Below are 22,423 nucleotides of genomic sequence, written 5' to 3' on the forward strand. Positions count from 1 at the left end.
GATGCTGATCTGATTAGTTATTCACTTTTGCGGGATTCGTCAGGAAGGAGACACCGTCGAAGGCATTGTTATTATTATCTGGCATTATCAACTCGCTTGTTAGATGCGTTTTTTTTTTCTTTTTCAAATTCAGTCCCAAAATGGAAGGTCTGCTCGCAGCAACGCCAATGACGAGGCCGTGGCAGCGGTGCGTGTGCATAAGAGCGAGACTCCCCGCACGCACTATTGAGTCCTGAGACGCGGTCGAAGTTTACCAGAGACATCCAGACGGCACCAAATCATATCTCTCCGACCTGAACCTCGATTTGCTCGCGGTGGACCGTCCCACAGCCGCGAACGGAAAATAGAACCTCTCGAGATGCAGCTAAGAGAGTTTCTGGTGCAGCCCACATCCAGCTGCCGAGTTGCCACAAGGTGGAGTCTATGCGGCATATTTGCATTAGGTACCTATACCTGGGTATAATTGTCCTTGTCCATGATTGCCAGATATGCTCAGTTTCCATTAGGGTTCCACGGGTCTTCGTCCATGGTCTCGGGAAGAGGACTAATTAGAGGCCATGCAGGAACGCACAAGAACCACCCCAGACCGAGTCAAACAAAGGTGGTGCCGATTTGATGGCCGAGATCAGAATAATCAAGTCCAAAGTTTATGATTGTGTCAATCGGAGTCTTGAGATGGACCCTGTATCGATATCGAATGCTATTATTATGCAAGATCCAGATCTCCCTTGTATTTGAATCTGAGTACATCCCACCGTCGTTGGATCACTTGCCAGATCCTCACTTGGTTGCCATACTGTTCTCCTCGAAGCAGTATCCGTAGTCATCATGGCTACGGCGCCATTAGCCATCGGTGGCTACGGCCCTACTCTCCTGGCGGTCCTTTGGGTGGAATTCTTCGTCGCGTTCGCCCTCCTGCTGGCACGGATATACACGACATGGAGGATCACTAGGCGCGTCCGCTTGGATCTATATCTGACCCTGCTGACCTTTGTACGTATGGCCATCACTTTAGTGAACCCGGGGAATCCAGGCTGACTCGCTCAATCAGGCCATCGCAACGGCCAGCGCCGTGTTCCTCACTCTCAGCATCTCATACGGGCTAGGGCAACATATCGAAAACCTCACAGAGGAAGGAATTGTCGCAACAATCAAATGGAGCTGGGTAAATCAGGTGCTGGCCATTTTCGCCATCGGCCTGGGGAAATTGGCCATCGTCGCATTTCTCCAGCAAATCCACGGCCCCGAAGGCCGTGGGAAGATCATTGCTTTGTGGGCCTTGGCAGCCAGCAATTTTGTGATCAATGCCATCACTGTCGGGATGGTCTTGTCCCAGTGCACTCCATTGCAAAAACTCTGGGATGAGAGCCTTCCGGGAACTTGTGATGGTCGCCGGCGAAACCAGAATTGTGCCTACTTTCAGGGAAGTAAGTGTGTTCTGCTACCTCTCGCGATGGAGACGGCTATCCCCGGGCTGACATGAGTAGGTTGGTCCGCCTTCTGCGATCTCGTTCTCGCGCTATACCCGATAGCCTTCTTCTGGAAAGTGCAGCTCAAACTCAGCGTGAAGGCTGGTCTGTGCTGCCTGATGGGGCTCGGTGTCATGTAAGGGGACCCAGTTGAGAAAAATGCCATGTGGTTTTCCTTGCTAACCCATGAACAGTGCCTGCGTTTGCTCCATCATCAAGACGACGGAGCTTCGGGTGCTTTCACGAACGCAGGATGTCACCTGTAAGTTTCGCGGCTGCTAATTGGAAAACCCAGATGTCGCAGATTGCTAACGGTGGCGCAGACTGGATTTCCCAGCTCATTACCTGGAATGAGTATGGCAGCGGTCCCTGAGGCAATACTGATGATTCGAGAAATTCACGACTAACTGGTTCTGGAACAGGACGGAAATGTGGGTCATCCTGATTGTTGGATGCATTCCTCCCATCCGCCCTCTGTTCATTGCGCTGTTTCGCAAGGTCGTGTCCAGCGCGCGATCGCTATCGGGACCCGAGAAGTATAATCGCTCCGGCACCGAGCTACGATACTTCTCCCATGCGTCGCGACACTCGCGCCAGCCCGTGCAATCCCAACGATCGCGCGGCACGGAGCTGGGCAGCATGGCGAACGACCACGAGAGTGAGGAGAACATCCTGGCCATGGAAGGAGGGGCCATCGTGAAGACCACCAACATCAGCCTGACCTATGAGGGGTCGACGACGGCATCGAGAGAGCCGGTCGACCAGGGAATCTAGGGAGGGCGGGCCTGTCAGCAGGCTCGCCGAGAGCCACCGCGATGCGTCTGATGAGCCGATTGAGGAGCGAGATCGCGCATTCGGGGGTCCTTGGGTACTCTGTATACTCTGTATAGTAACTCGAGTTAGCAGGACGGGTCGAGAGGAGCACAGGCCTGTCTCTTACGTATGGGTAATGAATATAGACGACGCACATTGGCTGGTCTGGGAATCTAAGTTTGTCACGGTTCTGCGTGTCAGTATCGGCGACTCGGCGATGCCTCGAAAAGGCAGATAGGGAACGCGGTTTTAGCGCGGCTGGAGTGGAGTAGTGAGAGTCACTAGAGTCACTTCTCATCATTAGCGAGCTCGTTCATTTCCGAGACGCCGCCAGTGGCGCCATCAAGCTTTTGCACCGACCACCGGTCCACCGCAGCCTGCCTCGTTCTCCACTGCGTCGATCATGAAAATTTTGTGGGGAGTCGCGAGGCTCGTACGGACAAATGCCAGCTGCAGAGCAGCGCAGGTGCCTCAGAGCGCCAATGTCACTGCTCGAGAGGGACGCGCATGGACGATGGACCGGACCGTCCGCAGCAAGAGATGGGAATCGAAACACGAGCAGAGTTGCGCACGCGGCTCGCTGACTCGGGCGCTGACGTCGAGCACAGCCAGAGAGCCCTGGAAGGCCAGCGATAAACTTTGCGTGTCTGACACTGGCACAAGATCCCAAGCGCACGAAGACCGTGATGCTGAGATCGTGCCTCGATTGGCTCTGGCGATAGTTTGGCCATGTGGCTGCGCGACGACCTGCCCAGCGAGGTATCGCAGGCATTGCATCGCTTAATTGCCTCAAAGCATACCAGGCAAAGCCTCTGCAGGAACCTCGCTTCCTTGCCTGTTCTCAGCCTCACGGAACCAATGGCACATGCCCAGCCAGCCCCCAGCAGGACTGCTCTGGCTGTCTGCGAAAATGCCACACCGGGCCTGCCTAACGCCACAGGCGACGAACCTGAGTCTGGAATGAGCCTGATATCGCTCTTTGAAGCCAAGAATCGACGATTCAAATCTTAGCGACTCCAAAGGGCAGCTGCCGTGGCTTCTGTTGCCGACTCCATCCCCAGGCCTCGTGGCTGTCGCCCCATCCGGAGGCTCTGTCGACCTTTAACTATCCAGGGGTGCGCTCCTCTCCGCGTCTTCCCAGAAGAGCATTGATTGTCGGGGCCCTCGTCCACCTCTACGTTGCTATCCACCGACCCTGTTCAACTTTCTCCAGACAGTATACAAGCCCCTGGTGTCATGCCGGAGGAGTCGAACGTCCACGATGGGCCTGGTGGTCCCAGGCAACCTGCAGTTCCTGGCCATGTTGACCTTGTGCCAGGCACGGAGGTGTTGCTCGATGGAGGCGATGCTCACCTGAAACGTGGCAAGGAGAGCGATACTGTGTAGGTGTTTGTTCTTCTACTGATCATGGATCATGGCCAAAAGAATTGACAACCTCCAGGCTCATTCCGCAGCCTTCGAGTAACCCGGACGACCCTCTGAACTGGGCGCCTATCTGGAAATGTTGGTAACCGGGTTGCGTTCTCAGAATCTGGGATAGATGCTGACGATGGATGCAGATCTCGTAATCACGACCCAGTTTCTCTATACGTTCGTTACCGTCGAGTCTGCTCTGTCGCTGGCCCCAATGTTCCCGCTGCTCCAAAAGGAGTGGGATCTCAATGAGACTCAGCTCAGTTTGCTCACGGGAGCGTGCGTCCTGGCCCTGGGGTACGCGAATTTTATTATCGTTCCTTTCTCCAACATATTCGGCCGGAGACTGGCCAGTCTGTCGCTCGGTATTCTCGTCATCTTGACCGAACTCTGGGAGGCTTTGGCGACCTCGCACAAAAGCTTTCTTGCCGCTCGCGTTGTGAACGGGCTCACGACCGCGACAGCGGAGAGTTTGATGGTGCAAGTCATTGCTGACATATTTTTCCTTCACGAACGTGGCCTGTGGACGGGTATCTACTTGTAAGAACATCGAATCTCGAATTCTGATGGATTCTGGGCTAAGCATCACTCGAACAGCACTTCCTACTTCTTTGGATTATTCTTGGGTCCTGTCATTGCCGGAAACATCGCCGAGAGGTACGAGTGCCCCCCCCCCCCCCCCCTCCCCTATGGGGTCGTTCACGGCATCTGAGCTAACTGAAATATGTGTAGACATGGATGGCGAAGCTTCTTCTGGCTCTCTCTCGCTCTCTCCGTATTTAATTTTCTTACGATTCTCGTCTTCTTCCCCGAAACCAAGTATCGACGCTCCGCAAGCCACATTGGGGGCAAAGCGGAACCTGTGGATGCGTCCGTCACTGCCAATGGGGAAAAGAACGGTGTCGACGAAAACGCGCTAGCAAACAACGGCAGCGAACCAGACGTCAATTCCCAGTATGGCAAGGGACGGCCCTCCAAGAGCCAGTTTATGCTGTTCCAGAAGCCAGATCCACGGTGGAAAGGCTTCCTGGTTCGCGACGTCCTGTCACCCTTCCGTGTCTTCTTCTATCCAATCATCTTTTGGGCGGGCCTGAACGTCGCTGGTCCTGCCAACCTCCTGCTCTTCTGGAACCTGACCGAGTCTGCCGTCCTGGCTGCTCCGCCCTACAATTTCTCTGCATCAGCGGTCGGCTATAGCAACTTTGCCTTTTTCGTTGGCGGAGCGATCGGGCTGCTGACGGCCGGGCCATTCTCCGACTGGGTTGCCAATCGAGCCACGCGCAGGAACAATGGCATTCGGGAGGCGGAGATGCGTCTGCCCGCGTTGATCCCGTTCTTTGTCACCACCCTCGTTGGCATCATCATTGGCGGTCTGGGGTACCAGCGACAGTGGTCCTGGCCGGTCATTCTCGTCTTTGGCTACGGACTCACGGGCCTCAGCGTGACCACGATCCCGACGATCGCCATCGCCTATGCGGTCGATTGCTACAAGCCCATTTCCGGTGAGATCATGGTGGTGGCCACCGTCCTGAAGAACACGTGTGGGTTCGGCATGAGCTACTGGGTCGCGCCGTTGGCGGCGCGCGAGGGATACATTTCGCCGGCGATGGTCGAGTTCGCCCTCACGATCGGACCGGTTCTGCTCGCCGTGCCGCTGTACTTCTTTGGAAAGAGGCTTCGTGTCATGACCCGGAACTCGAGTGTGCATCAGTGGTCAGAGATCTAGACTTTGATCTGGTGGATTGAAAGAGATGTGTCGGAGGACCGCAAACTACACGTACACTACGACTTCTCTGATACGTGGTTTCACGTCAATGCTTGTATATATAGAAACATTGGCTATCTAAGTATACATAATGTATATGTCTAATGTAAACTTTTTTTTTGAAGACGGTAACACACCACCACACCACCCCACTATATAGATAGAGACAATCTCATAGCTTGCGACCACCTAACTCCCGATTAGTACCTCCTGCAAAGAGTAGTGCAAAGAGTAGATAAGTACAGAGTAGTCTGCCATAGATCCATTAAAGAGCTATTATTACATTATTAAGTTATCATTCATTATAGCTTTGACTTCCCAGCGCCCTGAATATATAAAAAAATCATCCTATTCCAACTACTACCTATGTATAAAGCTAATTAATAGTAGTTAGTTAATTAATAATTAGTCAATCAATCAACCATCTGTGACAGGATAAGTAGTATATATAGGGTAGATTTGATATTAATTATTAGCCCTAATGAAGAACTGAATTTGTAGGAAGGAACTTACAACAGAAACGATAATCAACAGTCTACATTCATTTCGTCCCCTTCTTCTTATTCAACGGGATTTCATCGACTCGACACTTCTCTCATTCTATTTCATGTCGTCGTGTCTCTCGGGACTTCCCTATCTGTGCTAAAGGGATATGCTACCGACTGGAATCCAAGTGTCACAGACAGATCGGATCGTCCAGGATATCCAGTTTATTAAATTACTATATACAGAAATGCAGGGATGCTAGAAAGATACCGTCTAGACGGGAATTTTCTCTACTTATGTTAAGGTGCAATGCTGTCGACGTGCACGTCTCCAAGTCGATTTCGTTCTGAATGACTGCATTTCGCCATGTCATCTATAATGTCCAATCTATGTCCATTTCGAATTTGTATATTAACCCTCTCGATTAGGATACTTCGTCCTCAAAAAAAGGTATCGTTATACTAGGTGGATGAAAAAGAAACAAAACAAAAGGTCATGTGCAGCCAATGCAGCATGGCGGAGGGGTGTTTCAAACCCTCCCTAGTGCTTTGCGGTGACTTTCTCGCCGGTGAGCTTTTCAACTGCGTCCTTGGCCCTGTTGATTGACTGGTTAGCACGAGTATTCAAAAGGGGAAACTCGAGAATGAGAGAATGAGTTTGCAGAAAAATGTCGGTTGGAGAGCTTACATGTCACCAAGAGCCACCATGCACACCGTCTGCCACATGCCCAGGCCGATACGAGGAGTGACTCCCCGGTACAGGCCCTTGATACCGTTGGTCTCGTAGATGTACTTGAAGGTCTTGCCGACGGTCAGGTTCTTGGGCCGGTTCGGGTCTTCCTTCTTGCTCTGCATTTCGACGCGGATAACCTCAATGGGCTGGTTCCAAGCGGACAGACCACCTCCGAGACCGGACGCGAGGATCTTCTCGAATGCGTTGAGCTTCTGACCATCCTCCTTGTTGGTGATCTTGCGAATAACAGTTTCCGCCAGTCGTGACAGACCGAAGCGGGAACCCCAGTTGGTGGTCTGGCGGATAGCGACCGCGTTGACACCTCTGTTGATACCGCGGATACCTTCTCGGCGGTAGATGTCCATGAACGTCTGATAGGTGCTCGGGGGCTTCTGACCCGCGGCGGCCATCTTGTGCTTGGTGATCTCGACCGTCTTCATGCATGTACAGAACCCGACCGTGGCGTACGCCTGCGCGACACCACCCGTCATACCGCCTGTAATTCCAGCGACAAAGTCGGATGCACCGAACAACTTGGCATAGTATTCCGCCTCGGACGCGACGAACAGCAGGACAGCACCTTTGGTGGAAGCCTCAATCCAGGCCCAGGGAATGAGACCTTGGTAATCTAATAACAACGATCCATTGTCAGCCACACAGGTCGCAGATTCAGCAAACCATCACTGGATATCTTACAGCCGAGAATCCCGCCACGGCCCCAAATCCGACGCATGGCACCGGCGAAACTATCGGAACGGTTGGCGGCCATGGTCGTCTTGATCACTTCCAGCGGCTGCAAGTCATCAATTAGAAAAATGAACAGCGACAATTACGGGGATTCGACGGGCTGTACCTGTCCCAGCGTGGTGACCCTGCATTTGTTCATTAGCTTCGATTCTATACCACAAGGCGAACGAGCGAAAAGGAGGATGGGTTCCAACTTACTCGAACATGTTCAACGCCGCGCCAACTGTAGTAAAAACACAGAGTCAGAAGACATCCTCCCACCCGCAAGAACCCCGTCGTTCTTTGCTTTTCTGGAATATGGTGGCGGTTTCACTCACGCAGCAGGTTGCTGAACTTGACAGGCTTCTTCTCGATCTTGCGAGGGCCGGAGACTTCAGCGGACATCTCTGGACTGGGAACGCTGAAAGGGGCCCTGACCAAGAGATAGAGGGGGCTTCGTCGCCTAAGGGATTGGAAACTGAGGAAAAGGGAAAGCTATGAACGCAGCAACAACCAGCAAGGCGGCTGTCAGTCGAGTTCCGATGTCGGTGAATCGAAGCTGGAAAGGGGTGGGCGAGGGAGGCAGAGAGCAGGAAAATCCTCGAGCACGACGAGGTCACGCAGTCAGGCTGGATCTGTTAGTCTGCAGAGGGATTGACGACTGGAGAGGTTAATTAGATCACACGGAGCTGAGAAAACAAGCCGAGGCGAGAGGAACAGCAGTAAGAATAAACAGACGAGCGACCGCGGCATCCGCAGCACTGGGGCTGGGAGTCGGGCTTTCTGGTGTTTGGGGGGCGGCCCGCGGCCCCGGACAGCCCACCGGGCAAGGGGACAGTAAGGACTCCCGTTGGCTCCCGCCAGGCAGGGCAGCGAGCAGCCACAGCTCCCGCCACACTAGGCCGCTTCGGGCCCAACGGTGAGCCCGCTCCCTCTTCGGGCTCCGTTGACTGTCCCCAACAGATCCGAGCGCAGGGTGTGCCGCAATGTTGAGACGCGACAGGCTTACAAGTCAACTGTTACGCGGGCACTCGTGTGTTCGCTGTACTGCAATCGACAGGCATTGTCACCGTCTGCATGTCCTGCAGACTCGACTGTGATCGCCGACGCGTGTTTTCCGTTCCCCGACGGCGTCACATGCCAATTCAATTACCGATCCGACGCTTCTCGGACGTTCGGAAAACAACTCTCGGTCGCTATAGCCGCCGAAACAGCGCAGCCAGAAGAATTGCAATAACAATACCGAGGAGTCAGAAAAAATAAGAAGGAATAAGGATTTTGTACCGTCGGAGATCCATTCCCATTATATAAATGACATGATCAAACAAAGTCTAAGATCCCACCCTATCTTGGTCTAACAAGAGCAAGAAACAGAATTATACACGGGCCCATCGGCCGCTCCGTCATCCACGTACAGTCTATAGCTGTTCACATCCTGTGCAATCCCTCTAAGCCCTTCTGCCTCCATCGAGCGTCACTTCTCACAGCTCAGCGCCAACGAGCTTAGCGTATGCCTCGGTGCTGAAGCTCTTCGGCCGCTCGATCGGGGCGCCCAGAGCGCGGTCGATGATCAGCTGCGGCAGAACACCCAGAGCACGGGACACACCGAAGAGCACGGTGTAGTAGCTGGCTTCAGTCAGGCCGTAGTACTGCAGCAAGACACCAGAGTGCTGCATCCGTTGTTAGCACACAGATCATCCAATGCGGTCGAATGAGCCGGGCGCAACTTACAGCGTCCACGTTGGGGTACGGGTTCTTGGTCTTGCCGTGCTCAGTCAGCACACCAGGAGCAATCTTGTACACCTGGCTGACCAGCTTGAACATGGGGTCGTCCGGCAGGTGGCGGAGGGCGAATTCACGCTGGCACACGTAACGAGGGTCCGTCTTACGCAAGACGGCGTGGCCGTAGCCGGGAACAACCTGGCCTGCGTTCAGCGTAGACCACAAGTAGTCCCTGATGGCCTCGTCGCTGAGGTCGTTGCCAATGGTCTTCTTCATCTTCTGCAGCCAGACAAGCACCTCCTGGTTCGCCCTACAGAGTGAAAACAGCAACGGTCAGTATGACCCCGAGACTCAAGGATAGCAGTGGCAGGGGAGAAGACATACAATCCGTGCAGAGGACCAGCCAGACCGTTGAGACCGGCAGCGAAAGAGAGGTAAGGAGAGCTCAGAGCGCTACCAACCAGGTGGGTGGTGTGAGCGCTGACGTTACCACCCTCGTGGTCAGAGTGGATGGTCAGGTACAGGCGCATCAGCTCGACGAAGTCCTTGTTGTCGCCAAAGCCGAGCTGGTTGGCAAGGTTGAAGGCGTAGTCCTTGTCCTTCTGGACAGGCGCCACCTTGCCGTCCTTGAAGACATTGCGGTAGATACGGGCCGCAATGGTGGGCAGCTTGGCGATGAGGTCCATCGAATCCTCGAAAGTGTACAGCCAGTAGTCCTTCTTGTTGATACCCTTCGCATACGCCTTGGCGAACGAGGACTCGTGCTCAAGGGCAGTCACAGCCAGGGAGAACTGAGCCATGGGGTGCAGGTCATTGGGGCAGCGGTCAATGAGCTCCTCAACGTACTTGGGAACGTCGGACCGAGCAGCCCATTCAGCAGAGAGGTCGCGAACCTGCTGCTCGCTGGGGATCTCGCCCGTCAGCAGCAGCCAGAAGAGACCTGTTCATGGGTTAGCTGTCCATCTCGGCAAGAGGGTGTTTTCCAAGTTGGCCTACCTTCGGGCAGAGGCTCCTCTCCACCAGGAGCCTTGGGAAGAAGCTTCTGGCATTCCGGAATCTGTGAACTGTGTCAGCGGACCTGACTCGGCAAATCTCCCCTTGTTTTACCCACCGTCTTGCCTCTGAAGCGAATACCCTCCTCAGGGTCCAGGACGGAACCCTATGCGACTGATTAGCACCCGCATCGTTTGCGACTTGCATGGACACTGTTTCCACCTACTTCCCAGACGAGCGACTTGACGCCACGAGCACCGCCGTAGACCTGGTCGAGCGTGACCTCACCGATGACCTTGGAGCCGTGCTCTCTGCCAGCAAGGTCATGGATGTTAGCGACTGCCATATCAAGAGCTTAGCGAACGGGGGGGGTGGCCGCAACATACTTCCGGAGCTTCTTCACCTTCTCGATCTCACCAGGCAGCTTCTCGGCGAACGTCTCCTTGAGGGACTAGACAACTCAAGGTCAGTGGACGGTTCGGAAAACTCAAAGGTTCATGGAACGGTTATCGCATACCTTAGCCTTGGCAGAAGAGTAGCAGCGCAGGCCATTGAAGGCCGCGGACTGCACGACAGGCTTCTTAACCAGAGTAGAGCGGAAAGCGGAGCTCGACAGTCTCAGAGTCGAGGCCATGGTGGACGAGAGATGTGATTGACTGAAGAAAAAGCTTCGGGCAGGTAAGGGGAGAAAGGGAGTTAAATCTACAAGGCTAAGCAAAGGAAGACTGCGTGAGAAGGAAGAGGTGAGGGTTGGGGAGGAACTTGTTGCCCTTTTTCTTCTCTGGCGGTAACTTTTTTGGGGAGTATGGACAATACGGCTGACAGGTTGCAGGATAGGCTGGATTGGCTGCCGCAGAGGTCAAGTGCCGTATGGTATTGTAACACGGCTGCCAGTTCCTCCCTCGTCCCGGTTTACCGAGCAACGCTGGGTGAATTGCCCTGTACGGAGTGCTGGCGTACGGACAGACGGGACTTCGGAGTCCGGACAATCTAAATCCATGGTAGGATTCTCATTGGATCTCGATTATCCCGACGATGCTACCGGTGAGATATTTCCACGTTGCTACTTCGGCTACTTGCTATATAAATTTTTACGGTTATATTATTGTTATTCTGTTGTTGCCAAGAGCCTTAAAGGGCTGGGCTCTGCAAGGATTGTGTTTGTGTCGCTCGAGGATAAGAGCTTCAATCCGCAGGCAGTAGCAGTAGTAGTGATATCGATGGCGACAGATCTATTCCGGATACTGATTGATTGTATCACAAATGCCACCAGTGACGTCGTTTTCTACGTCTTTGTGGCCACTTCGTCTTGTGACGATGCTAGCATCATCTAATTTTATTTTGGAGATACACTTTATTAGAATTATCGAGGATGAGCAAAGATGAAATTATGAATAGTCTCGCAGTTTCTGTTTCTTAGAAGACCCGCACTAATATAAAAAGCCAAGAGATGAAGTGCCCTGAGGTCGCAGGAACGTTCCTCTCCGTTTGTTAATTTGGCCCGAAAACGACGGGTATCTTCCGTAGTGGCGGAAGTTTTTATGCCTGAGGCCTCAGGCAGAAATGAGTCCATCCTGCTGACGTAACCGTATCACCTGATCGTCTATTCCCGTTAGGGGTTAGCGCTGGCCACGATGTCTTTTCTCGTGAAACCAACCTCCCGGCGTCGTCGAGTCTTCTCTTTCACTTCTCTTCCACCAACCTCCATCCTCCCTTCATCCTCCCTTTCATTTCCATCTAACGGGTCGCTCGTACACCGTAAACTAGTCTTTTCTGAACCGCTGTCTTCTCACCGGTGTCCGTGAGATTGTACCTGTACTCAGATTCGCCAAGCGCGATACCCTGGATACCATCCCTAGGCTAAATTTGCTAGCAGTAGGTGGGAGGTCCTGGTCGCATAAGGGGCGGTCGTGGAGTCCGTAGTGACTCGACCACAAGAGTCAGGTCCAGAAGTTCCTGTTCCTTGCAGGGTAACACTACTTCTTCACTCTCTTCAACTAGACCTTGGATTCTCTTCACCCTACTTTGTTCGTTCTCGCCTGAGATCGCCAGTAGACCCGACCTGCGGACCCGGTATTATCAACATCATTCTATCTGTTCCTGAAGAAGCGAAGATTTTTTTCATCCGTCAATAGTTCGGTTTATCCATCCTTTCTAGCGTTGGTGTCTACTTGACCCACAAAGGCAGTCATGTCTTCTGCTGTAGCAGAGCTGGACAGCTATCTCCAGTCCATGCTGGCCCTGAAGCCTCCGGGTGTGTCAGGTTCTAAGATCAACAGCATCACTCAACTCTGTACGGCCAATGTTCAGGTATGTCTTATGTCGGGTCGATGGACAAGTCTGCCGAATCATCTCACTAACCTTCTTACTGCAGTCCGAATCTGTCCTCATTCAGAAGATCTACACGCACTTCAAGAGAGCTCCGGGAACACACAAGCTGGGCGTACTCTATGTCGTAGACTCTGTAACTCGACAATGGGTAGAAGCAGCACGAAAAGCAGGCCAACCCTCTGGGAGCGCCGCTCCTGATGGGACCTTCGCTGCTGGGGTCAACAGAGTGACAGAACTCTTGCCCGTCCTGATGACAGATATCATAAACAACGCTCCTGAAGATCAAAAGGTACGCTCTAGACGAAAATACAAGCATAATATGTGTCTTATCGCACAAGCCTCCTGCGGGTTGAGAGCAAAAATAAAGGCCGATGCAGACGCTATTGGCGTTCTGAGAGCCTCACGAGGCCATAAGATCGGACCTGTGTATTTCCCGCTATATACCCGATATCGTCCACCTTAAGATGGCATTTTTGATTCTTAAACTCACTTCTTTGCCCTACCGTGTGACCGAATAGTTGAACTTACGTATTTGTTTTGCGTGAATATAGGAGAAGATCAAGAAGCTGGTCGACATCTGGGAGCGTGGATGCACGTTTCCTGCACCCATGCTTGCTTCTTTCAAGGAGAAACTAAACGCACCGCCATCTAAAAGTAAGCAGATCCCCTTGTTCTTGTTCTCCTTCCTCTCCATGAGGAATCTTTGTCCCGACATAGTTTTCCGAAGGAGAGGAAGTTATTCCTGGTTTGATGCGTTTGGAAGCCAAATTCTGATGTTTTTTTACTTCCCTTTATAGACGTTGAGTCTACTACACCAGAAGGATCCCCGGCTCCAAATTACATTCCCCTTGGAGCTTCACAACCGCAACAGCAGAACGGCACGGCCGCAACAACAACGACAACAACAGCAACCACTTCTGCGGCGCCCGCTCAGGCTGCGCCAGACACGTCCAGCATTTTGAAAGCTCTGGCAGACATGGCGAAGCAGAACACCGCAGCTCCTGCAGCGCCTAGTGTTCCTGCGCAGACTAGCCCTCTTAATGTATTAAACGCGCAGAATGCAGTCCCGCAACCCGTGTCCTCGTCCGTAGACCAGGCTTCTCAACCAGCGAGCGGGCAGGCTGCTGTAAACCCATTCGCGAACCCCTTTGCGGCCCTGGGTAATCTTGCGCAAAATCAAAGCATGGTCCCTCAGAGTCAAAGCCAGACATCCAACCCAATTCCTGCTACTCAGCAAAATCCTTTAGCTGCGTTGTTGCCACAAGCAGCTGCGGCTCCTGCGATCTCGCCCGAGGCATTGCAACAGATTCAGCTGCTTCAGTTGCTCGCCGCGCAAGGTATCCCGCAGGAGCAGTGGGCGACAGCTCTCCAAATCCTAAGCCTCACCAACAGCGCTAATGCTGGTATGGCCAACATGAACGCCGCTCAGACTGGTTATAACATGCAAACTGCAACCAGTCAGCCATCCTGGCCAGGCCGTACTGATGCAGCATCACGTGATTCTGACCGGGACCGCGAGAAGGACCGCGAGTACATGCGATCCCCCCCAGGCCAGTATCGTCGCCGCTCGCGTTCTCCCGACTGGGATCGACGTCGTGATGTTTCTCCTCCCCGTCGTCGCGATAGCCCTGTGTATGGCGAGTATCATGGAGACTCCCCTAGCCGGAGGGGCGGAGATCCTCGTGACGCCCGTGGCCGGCGAGGCAATGACTACCGCCAGCGTAGCCCGCCAGGCAGGAGACGTCGCACTCCCACTCCCCCTCGTAAGGACCCTTCACTTCCTCCACCCGGACCGAAGCTGGTCGAGTGGGACTATTCCATCGGTCAAGGAAATATCAAAGTGTTGAGCCGGACCCTTTTTGTTGGCGGCGTAACGTACGTTTTTTCATTCATGCAAAGGACTCTTTCCCGTATCTTCATAGACTAACGGAGAAACAGTTCCTCGGAAGCTCATCTGCGCACTCTGTTCAACAAATATGGTGTTGTTCAGACGTGCATCGTCAATATTGACAAGCGCCACGCATTCATCAAGATGATTAGCCGTAGAGACGCTGTGAATGCCCGGGAGGGTATGGAGACTTACAAGTCGGGTGATATGCAGCTCAGAGTTCGTATCCCCTCTCTTTGCTCCTTTCTTTTTTTCCAAATGGAGTTTTCATGCTGATTAAAAATACAGACTCGATGGGGTGTCGGCTTTGGTCCTCGTGACTGCAGTGACTACCAGACGGGTATCAGTGTGATCCCGATCGAGAGACTCACGGAAGCAGACAAGAAATGGTTGCTCACCGCAGAGTATGGTGGAACGGGTGGAAGACCCATCGAATCTGGCATGGTCGTCGAGGAGCCCGATATTGAAATCGGTGCCGGAGTTTCGTCGAAAGGTTTGTTTTGGTCACTAATAAATGAAATTATTATGCAGTCACACTAACGGTTTTCTTTCTTTGATTAGCGATCAGCAGACGCATGGCGACTGATCAGGGTGGAAAGCGTGGTCCTCAATCTTCTCGGGCCCAGCACGAGCGTTTCCGTCGTCAGGAGCGCGGTTCGGACAGCAATAGCGGCGGCGCTAATAGTGGTGCAGGAGGCTCTGGAGGCAATAATACTGACCGCGATTCCTCGAATGCGAACAATCCTGCCGTGCCGCCAGCTGTCCCTGGTTTTGGCTTCTCTTTCCCCGGAATGCCTATGTTCCCTCCTGGTTTCATGATGGGAGGAACTCAGGCCGGGTCCACCAGCACGACGCAAGCTCAGCCACCTCCCCCTGGTCAAAGCAGCAGCAGCAGCTAAGTGGGTCATCGAGATCAGAGTCAAAACCTGCGATTTTCGAAATGGTGACTTCTCGGCAGTTTTCACACGATCCCAAGGTTGTTGTGAAGAAAGTCACGAGCATAAATCCGCTATCCTCATACACCTTTTTTTATTCGGTTCTTGTTTTCATATGGAAATCTTTCTTCTCTTCAATCTCTGTACAGGATTGGTCTTCTTTATCCACAGGTTACTTTTTGTTTTTCCATTTTCACCTCGTGCGGGCTTGGCGTTTGATCTTTCTGCTGCTGCTCTGTGCTGCGTTTGGTAAACTCATTCACACCGTTCAGGATACCACTAATTGATTGTCTAATTGAATCTGGTGTGGGAGGAGAAAAGCAAAAGGGATTATGCGCTAGGAGCAGGGGTGGATGGAATGGTGCATGGCATGGTTTTTTCTTTTCTTTTTTTTTTCCACTTTTTTTGCCTTTTTTTTTCTTCAACCTGGCTATGGACCATGTGTATTAGGTAGTGGGTCTCAAACAGCAAAACGTGGCGAACTACTGTTGTTTTTCTTTTTCTCCTTTACTTTGGGCTCTGCATCCGGTTCAGGGCTCCGGCTTACTTACGACATGCGTGAAAGGAAGGAAGAGACGGACAAGTTGGAAACGAAAAGGGAGTCAGGAAGGCTGTTTGATTGATTTTTCTGATATGCTTTTCTATGAACAGTCTTGTCCTAATCTGGGCCCTTGCTTGCTCATTAATCTTTGCCTGTTGATCTTGTCAGTTTTTCTCAGTTCATTTTCACGTTATCAATACGCAGTGTACCGATTGTTCTAAATATCCTAGCAAACGATGTTTTCTTTTTTTTTCCCCTTCTTCTTTCCTTTTTCCTTTTGTTGCTTTTTGGTTTGATTTTATTAATTAGCAGTCGAACTATAATATTAACACACTACGTTTATTCTTGCATGTACCTCGTAGGCTGTAGCTTCTCTGTACAGAGTATGGAGCACAGGAAGAATCCTATTTAGCCCTGTCTTTCACCATTTCTGTTTTGGGGCATACAATGACACCACTTTTTGGTTCACAGGACAAGCATGTGAGCTACTACGTAGGATGCCAAGATTAGTAGTAGTAGCGTTTACCCAGCTGGGTAACTTAATCATGGCTGAGCCCTACTAATCCAAGGGACCCTGAATTCCATAAACAGACCAAGACAAGTACTTCAAGATGGGGTTATACTAATTGAGTAACAGTTCTGGACAAGTGATCTATTGATATGTATTCTCAATACAATTCCGACGAAGCGGGAAAATAGAAGATACCGATGTATAGTCTTTAAACTCTGGGAAGAACAGAATTCCTAACTATGTTAAGTTTAATTCAGTATATGGATAGTAACCTGGAAGTGTTGTTTCAGAAATCTGGTTAGCTGTTGCTGTTGTTGTGATCAATCAGATTGGGGCGCTTCTTCCACTTTTTATCCCCCCAAGTATCACCATGCTACTATAGACCCTGGGGGAGAAATGTAGTGGACTATATTTATTTATTGGAAGGATCAACAAACAGCATCAAAAGCCATAGTATGTAATAGGATAAATTCAATATGCTTTAATAAATTAGACGAAAATTTCCAGAGATGATACTGCTGCATATGTAGGAAACAAAGTTCTCTTTCTAGATAGACGAACAACCATCTTAATGATATTTTCATAAATTACTCGTCAAGTTCATTAATCAAAAAGAAAAAAAAAAGAAGAGCAGGTTGTAAGCAGCAGTCACAGAGTGCAATATTTGCGCAATATTTGCGATGTTTCAGAGTCTTTTTTGTTCACACAATATTAGGAATCGCCAGTCAGGATTAGCGGCTAAGGTAACTGCAAACTCACAGGGTTGCTCTAGAAGTAGAATCGCAATATTTTCATCAAATATCTGACTGGAGACAAAATGTCGAGGGTTGAGTTTGTTATTGTCATGGGACCGCGAGACAGCGTAAAGATCCTGGGGCACGTAGTCGAATTCGACGCCCCCAAAGGAGAATCCAGGATTGTAATATTTTGGTGCTGGACCACACTGGCAACACCTGTCTGGAGACCAAATCGCGTCCCTATTTGCTACGCAAGAACCAGCGACTAGGCTGCATTATGCAGAATGGCTATTATGATGCTGTCCGCTGAATCTGGAACTACAACGGCTTTGTTCTGACAGATAGCAAATTCAATATCATTCCGTCAAGAAGTCCTCTTTAGAGATGCGGTTGGCATAGGAGGAAAGTTCATGTGCTGTACCAAGCTCCTAGAGTTGAATATCACCTTTTTGTAGAACGATCTGAACTAGAGTATTCTAGAATAGAATAATGACAATTCGAAGGACACTGTATTTCTGAATTAAGGCTTCAATGGCTGTCTGAGAGAGATGCCTACCGACTGGCCTGGGGATTGGAATCACCACCTCTCCTACAACCCGGTGCGGTTCCAAAAAGCTGTGTGTGTGATGAGTATCAAAATTCTAGTTATAAATACTAGTTGAAGATTTGAGTGTGGATAGACTGTTCTATATATCACATATGCCTAGTTTCTATACGGTTATAAACGAACGATATTGCAATTGAGCTTACTTCTTAAGGATAGATATAAGTTTGTCCCAGTCTCAGACCCCGGCAACTGACCCGACTGAGGAACGTTTTACTTGCCATGGCAATAGTACTCACATTTCACTTTGGACTATCTGATGGCCAGGAGAATGATTGGTTCCCCTCCAGAACGCCGGGACACGATGTTTGGCCTGTTATTTGGGCTCGGACAGCAGCCGCTAACCATTGGGGTGGGATTTGCGATCACGCCATCGCGAGAAATCTGTATTCATCTCTGGCTCCCCGCAATCGGAGAGGGGCTTCCCCTTAGGCCGGTCTGTCCCCCGGAGAGCATATATCTCTTTCGCCAGGGCATAAATGGTCCTGTATTTCTTCTCTCTTTGCCATTACTCTGGTCGAAGAGTCATTATAAGATACCCCCAATTGGCTTCTGCTTGCTGCAATTTTCTTTCTTTGGTCTTCTCCGCCTGACCTGCCCTAAACCCTATCCCTATCCGGCAGCTTATCTACCCCGCATTGATCCAGAAACCATTGTTGAGCTCTGACATTGGTCACCATGTCTTCCAACGAGTCTACGCCTCGCTTTGAGACCCTGCAGCTTCACGCTGGGTTAGTTCGGCTCTGCTGTCATGCTCCAGTCCACGTGGGCGACTGTCTCGTGATGCTAACCTGCTCTTAGTCAGGAACCTGACCCCACCACCAAGTCCCGCGCGGTCCCTATCTACGCCACTACTGTTCGTGCAATTCCGGCTTGTGTTCAATTGACCGCTCGCAATGTCGCTAATCACCTTCTTTGACTGCTGTAGTCCTTCACCTTCAATGACTCCGCTCATGGCGCGCGGCTCTTTGGTCTCAAGGAGTTCGGCAACATCTACAGCCGTATCATGAACGTACGTGATATGCTTCGTCAATCGAGATATCTTTTCCCCGGTAACTGACGGGATGAATTCGACGCTTCTAGCCTACGGTAGATGTCTTCGAAAAGCGTATTGCTGCCCTCGAAGGCGGTGTTGCCGCTGTTGCCGCTTCCTCCGGTCAGGCAGCCCAGTTCATGACCATCGCGGCCCTGGCCCATGCCGGCGATAACATTGTCGCTACGAGCAATCTGTATGGAGGTACCTACAACCAATTCAAGGTCTTCCTTGCTCGTCTGGGCGTCACGACCAAGTTCATCCAGGGCGACAAGGCCGAGGACTTCGCTGCCGCCATCGACGACCGCACCAAGGCTGTTTACGTCGAAACAATTGGCAACCCCCGATACAACGTTCCCGACTTCGAAGCCATCGCTAAAGTCGCCCACGAAAAGGGCGTACCCCTGGTGGTAGGTCCAGCATAACTCTCTCTCTAATATTATTTTGGCTGCTCTTGCTGAGATTGGGTGCTAGGTTGACAACACCTTCGGTGCTGGTGGTTTCTTTGTTCGTCCTATTGAGCACGGTGCTGATATCGTCGTCCATAGCGCCACCAAATGGATCGGTGGACACGGCACGACCATTGGTGGTGTTGTGGTTGACAGCGGCAAGTTCGACTGGGGCAAACATGCAGACCGGTTCCCTCAGTTCAATGAGCCAGCGGAAGGCTACCATGGCCTCAAGTTCTACGAGACCTTCGGACCGATTACGTTTGCCATCCGCGTCCGGGTTGAGATCCTCCGGGATCTTGGTTCCACTCTGAACCCCTTCGCAGCTCAGCAGCTCTTGCTGGGTCTGGAGACTCTGAGCTTACGCGCCGAACGTCACGCCAGCAATGCCCTTGCTCTGGCACGCTGGCTCGAGAAGAACGAGAACGTCAGCTGGGTTTCGTATCCCGGATTGGAGAGCCACCCCAGCCACGAGACCGCGAAGCGGTATTTGAAACGGGGCTTCGGTGGTGTGTTGTCCTTCGGTGTCAAGGGCGGTGGTGCTGCTGGAAGCAAGATCGTCGACGGTTTCAAGCTGATCTCGAACCTTGCCAAGTATGTTCCCTCCTCCCCCGTGGTTTTCTTGGCCGCCATTATCTAATCAGGTGACAGTGTCGGTGACTCCAAGACTCTCGCGATCCACCCCTGGTCCACTACGCACGAGCAGCTCTCTGAGCAGGAGCGTATCGACTCCGGTGTCACCGAGGATGCAATCCGCATCTCTGTCGGTACCGAGCACATCGACGACATCATTGCCGATTTCGAGCAGTCCTTCAAGGCTGCCAAGGCGCAGACGACCTTGCCTGACCGGACGTAGGAAGCTGGATTGCAGGGATCCGTTTGATTTGCAATGCTTTGTAAATATCAGCTGCGTTCAGTTTGAAGAATATAAGACTAGAATAAAGACGGAGTACCATCGATTTGTCTTCCAAACAGCAAGAAATAACGTAAAAAGAAGCACATATATCTCAAATCATAGTCATAAAGAAAGGTGCAATGTTTAGTTCGAAGATAGATCGTGCTAGCTACCACGGCGAGCGTACAAGCCAGCAGACCTTCTGATTGTTAATAGTACTGTACTATTTTTATAAAGAAGCTGGTGTGGGGCTCCTATCCCCCCACCTGCGATGATGCACTAGATATGCCCCGATATAGCTTACATGCTAGTATCTTGATAGATAGGCGGGCAGCTAGAAAGGCAAAACTATGACGGCACCAAGGTGGCTGTAGAGCTTTATTATGGGGAGTTCATGAGGGGCTTGACAGGGGGTTTTTATCTGATTGGGAGCGTGGATTTCGCACCGCATTGTGGTGGGTAAAAGATTTATTGCAGAAGATCTTCTAAGACAGCAGCATTCTCGAGTAGGCCAGCTTATTATTAACATTAACCTTGTGCGTGAGTATTGGATTACCAGTGTGTCGATCTAGCCTGCAACGGCGACCTCATCCGATGCTTTTCACTGGCCGAGTCCACCACCTGCAGACGCCCCTCGACGTCAGAGCGTCTCACGAGCTTCTTGGAATGTCCTCATTCGACCACGCCACAAAATGCCCAGTCAGGCGGGGGCGCTGCATGCATTGCCAGCACCATGCCCCAGCGACGTTTAGCTTGGAAGCCGTTCCTTTAATTTCTGTAACGAGCTCTCATCGGAGCTTTTCTTCCTTTCACTATTAACGGACGGTACATGTAATTAATATCTTCCGGCCTGATCCCATGGTCAATCTTCTCCCCAGCGCTCCTTCCGGTTATTATATTAATACCTAGATAGAATACAGAAATTCCTTCGCCCGTCCAGTCCATAGTGACTACCCGGAAGCACAGATCCTCAGTCTCAAATCCACGGCTGTTTGTGCGAATTCCTTCCTGAACCACACTATCACCTCTTTTCTTTTGAACTGGTATCCCAAAGTTGGTCTTCGTCATGGGTCTGCGTGACTCGAATTGGATGCTGTTTGTGCGTCTGGCACAGGCAGTTTTTGGCATCATCGTTCTGGGTCTGACTGCGTATGGTTTGTTCCCTGCTCGCCCTCTCAGATCCTACAACAGTCGCTCTGACAAGACACACAGTGATCAACTGGGAAAATGAGAGGTGGTGGGGTTCGGCAGACTCGGTCAATTTTATGCTTTTCAATTCCATCTGGACCCTCCTCATCGTTCTGCCGTACCTCTGCCTGGTGCCCAATTTTTTCATCCAACTCTCGAATGTGCGCGCCATCTTGGCGCTCGAGATTATCACCATGATCTTCTGGTTTTCGGGCTTTATCGCCTTGGCCGCCGCGCTGCCACCCGCTAGCGGGTGCGGATACTCCGCTTGTCAATCAGCACAAGCAGCGTCTGCCTTTGGGGCATTTGAGTGGTGAGTGATCTGCCATTATTGAGGAGCTGCAGATGATTCTGACTCCCACAGGGTGCTGTTTTCAATTACCACTGCCTTTGGTGTCCGTCTCCTCATGCGCCCTGCTCAGGCAAAGACCGCGCCTCAGGCGGCGACTCCTGCAGGTGTATAGTCTCGCTCTGAGTGCCGGTGACTCTGAAAAGGAATATTCTTTGATGGTACAGCTCAGGTGATGGTTAACGCTATGACATGATGCCATGCTTCATGAAACGTCACTGTTTTGCACTTTCTTGGGACATCGACTGTTGATGCCATTGATTCTGTACTATGCGTTGCGTTCACAATACCCCTGCTGTTAGTTGCCAATATCTCCATTTAGGCATTGTTTACAGTCCTTTTTTTTTCTGAACCATATGCCAGTTTGATGAGTGTTTTGTGTCCTGGATTAATGAGTTTTGATAGCGATAGTCCGTATAATAATATATATCCCTTGTTATACTTCATGAATCCACGCGACGAATCGAAATTCAACGAGGATCCTTAACTGAGGTCTGTGCAATTGAGTTCTTTGCTTTGAGCTCCAGCTTCCGGATTGGGCGGGCAGGTTTCCGTGAATATAGATAGAAACCACACAGCCAATAGCGATCTCTTTTCAGCACATCATCCTGGACTCATCCATGGAATAAGTCCGCAGCATAGCTGGTCATGCTGAAAAACATGACAGCAACCAATGTGTCATTCTCAATTATCTAGATCCTGTGTTCCTTGGTTTGGTGCGATTACCTGTTGCGGCCTTCAATCCACGGTTCTTGTGCTTACCCGTCGGCGTGCCCCGAACACACACAAAAACGTTCGATGCCATTGCCACCTCAACATGGGACGGTTGTAATTTCCCGAAAA

At 51.3% G+C, this 22,423-nt stretch overlaps 6 protein-coding genes across 6 annotated transcripts; 4 read left to right on the forward strand and 2 right to left on the reverse strand.

Annotated features, from left to right (window-relative positions):
* Positions 1-828: 828 nt before the first annotated feature.
* T310_3772 (uncharacterized protein) lies at positions 829-2,243 on the forward strand (the record flags this gene model as incomplete). The annotated part of the gene is made up of 5 exons (XM_013473366.1): positions 829-993; positions 1,052-1,427; positions 1,553-1,605; positions 1,664-1,731; positions 1,892-2,243. 5 exons carry the CDS (start codon positions 829-831, stop codon positions 2,241-2,243), a joined length of 1,014 nt encoding a protein of 337 aa, XP_013328820.1.
* Positions 2,244-3,518: 1,275 nt separating this feature from the next.
* On the forward strand, positions 3,519-5,421 carry T310_3773 (transmembrane transporter; the record flags this gene model as incomplete). Its single annotated transcript, XM_013473367.1, has 5 exons — positions 3,519-3,664; positions 3,724-3,785; positions 3,842-4,235; positions 4,293-4,352; positions 4,428-5,421. 5 exons carry the CDS (start codon positions 3,519-3,521, stop codon positions 5,419-5,421), a joined length of 1,656 nt encoding a protein of 551 aa, XP_013328821.1.
* A 1,065-nt stretch (positions 5,422-6,486) lies between these two features.
* On the reverse strand, positions 6,487-7,809 carry T310_3774 (Mitochondrial DNA replication protein (Yhm2); the record flags this gene model as incomplete). Its single annotated transcript, XM_013473368.1, has 6 exons — positions 6,487-6,541; positions 6,634-7,306; positions 7,375-7,471; positions 7,532-7,550; positions 7,624-7,648; positions 7,743-7,809. The coding sequence occupies 6 exons, from the start codon at positions 7,807-7,809 to the stop codon at positions 6,487-6,489; spliced, it is 936 nt and encodes a 311-aa protein (XP_013328822.1).
* Positions 7,810-8,885: 1,076 nt separating this feature from the next.
* Positions 8,886-10,753, reverse strand: T310_3775 (Citrate (Si)-synthase; the record flags this gene model as incomplete). The annotated part of the gene is made up of 8 exons (XM_013473369.1): positions 8,886-9,074; positions 9,136-9,436; positions 9,511-10,066; positions 10,123-10,183; positions 10,238-10,285; positions 10,346-10,430; positions 10,506-10,570; positions 10,637-10,753. 8 exons carry the CDS (start codon positions 10,751-10,753, stop codon positions 8,886-8,888), a joined length of 1,422 nt encoding a protein of 473 aa, XP_013328823.1.
* Positions 10,754-12,309: 1,556 nt separating this feature from the next.
* On the forward strand, positions 12,310-15,237 carry T310_3776 (RNA polymerase II C-terminal domain-binding protein RA4; the record flags this gene model as incomplete). The annotated part of the gene is made up of 7 exons (XM_013473370.1): positions 12,310-12,429; positions 12,494-12,739; positions 13,002-13,104; positions 13,248-14,325; positions 14,389-14,557; positions 14,627-14,831; positions 14,900-15,237. The coding sequence occupies 7 exons, from the start codon at positions 12,310-12,312 to the stop codon at positions 15,235-15,237; spliced, it is 2,259 nt and encodes a 752-aa protein (XP_013328824.1).
* Positions 15,238-18,344: 3,107 nt separating this feature from the next.
* Positions 18,345-20,004, forward strand: T310_3777 (O-acetylhomoserine aminocarboxypropyltransferase; the record flags this gene model as incomplete). Its single annotated transcript, XM_013473371.1, has 6 exons — positions 18,345-18,397; positions 18,468-18,522; positions 18,595-18,678; positions 18,750-19,109; positions 19,174-19,742; positions 19,800-20,004. The coding sequence occupies 6 exons, from the start codon at positions 18,345-18,347 to the stop codon at positions 20,002-20,004; spliced, it is 1,326 nt and encodes a 441-aa protein (XP_013328825.1).
* Between the last annotated feature and the right edge of the window lie 2,419 nt (positions 20,005-22,423).

The sequence above is a fragment of the Rasamsonia emersonii genome (genome assembly GCF_000968595.1).
Source record: "Rasamsonia emersonii CBS 393.64 chromosome Unknown ctg1118621760081, whole genome shotgun sequence".
Classification (NCBI taxonomy): Eukaryota; Fungi; Ascomycota; class Eurotiomycetes; order Eurotiales; family Trichocomaceae; genus Rasamsonia; species Rasamsonia emersonii.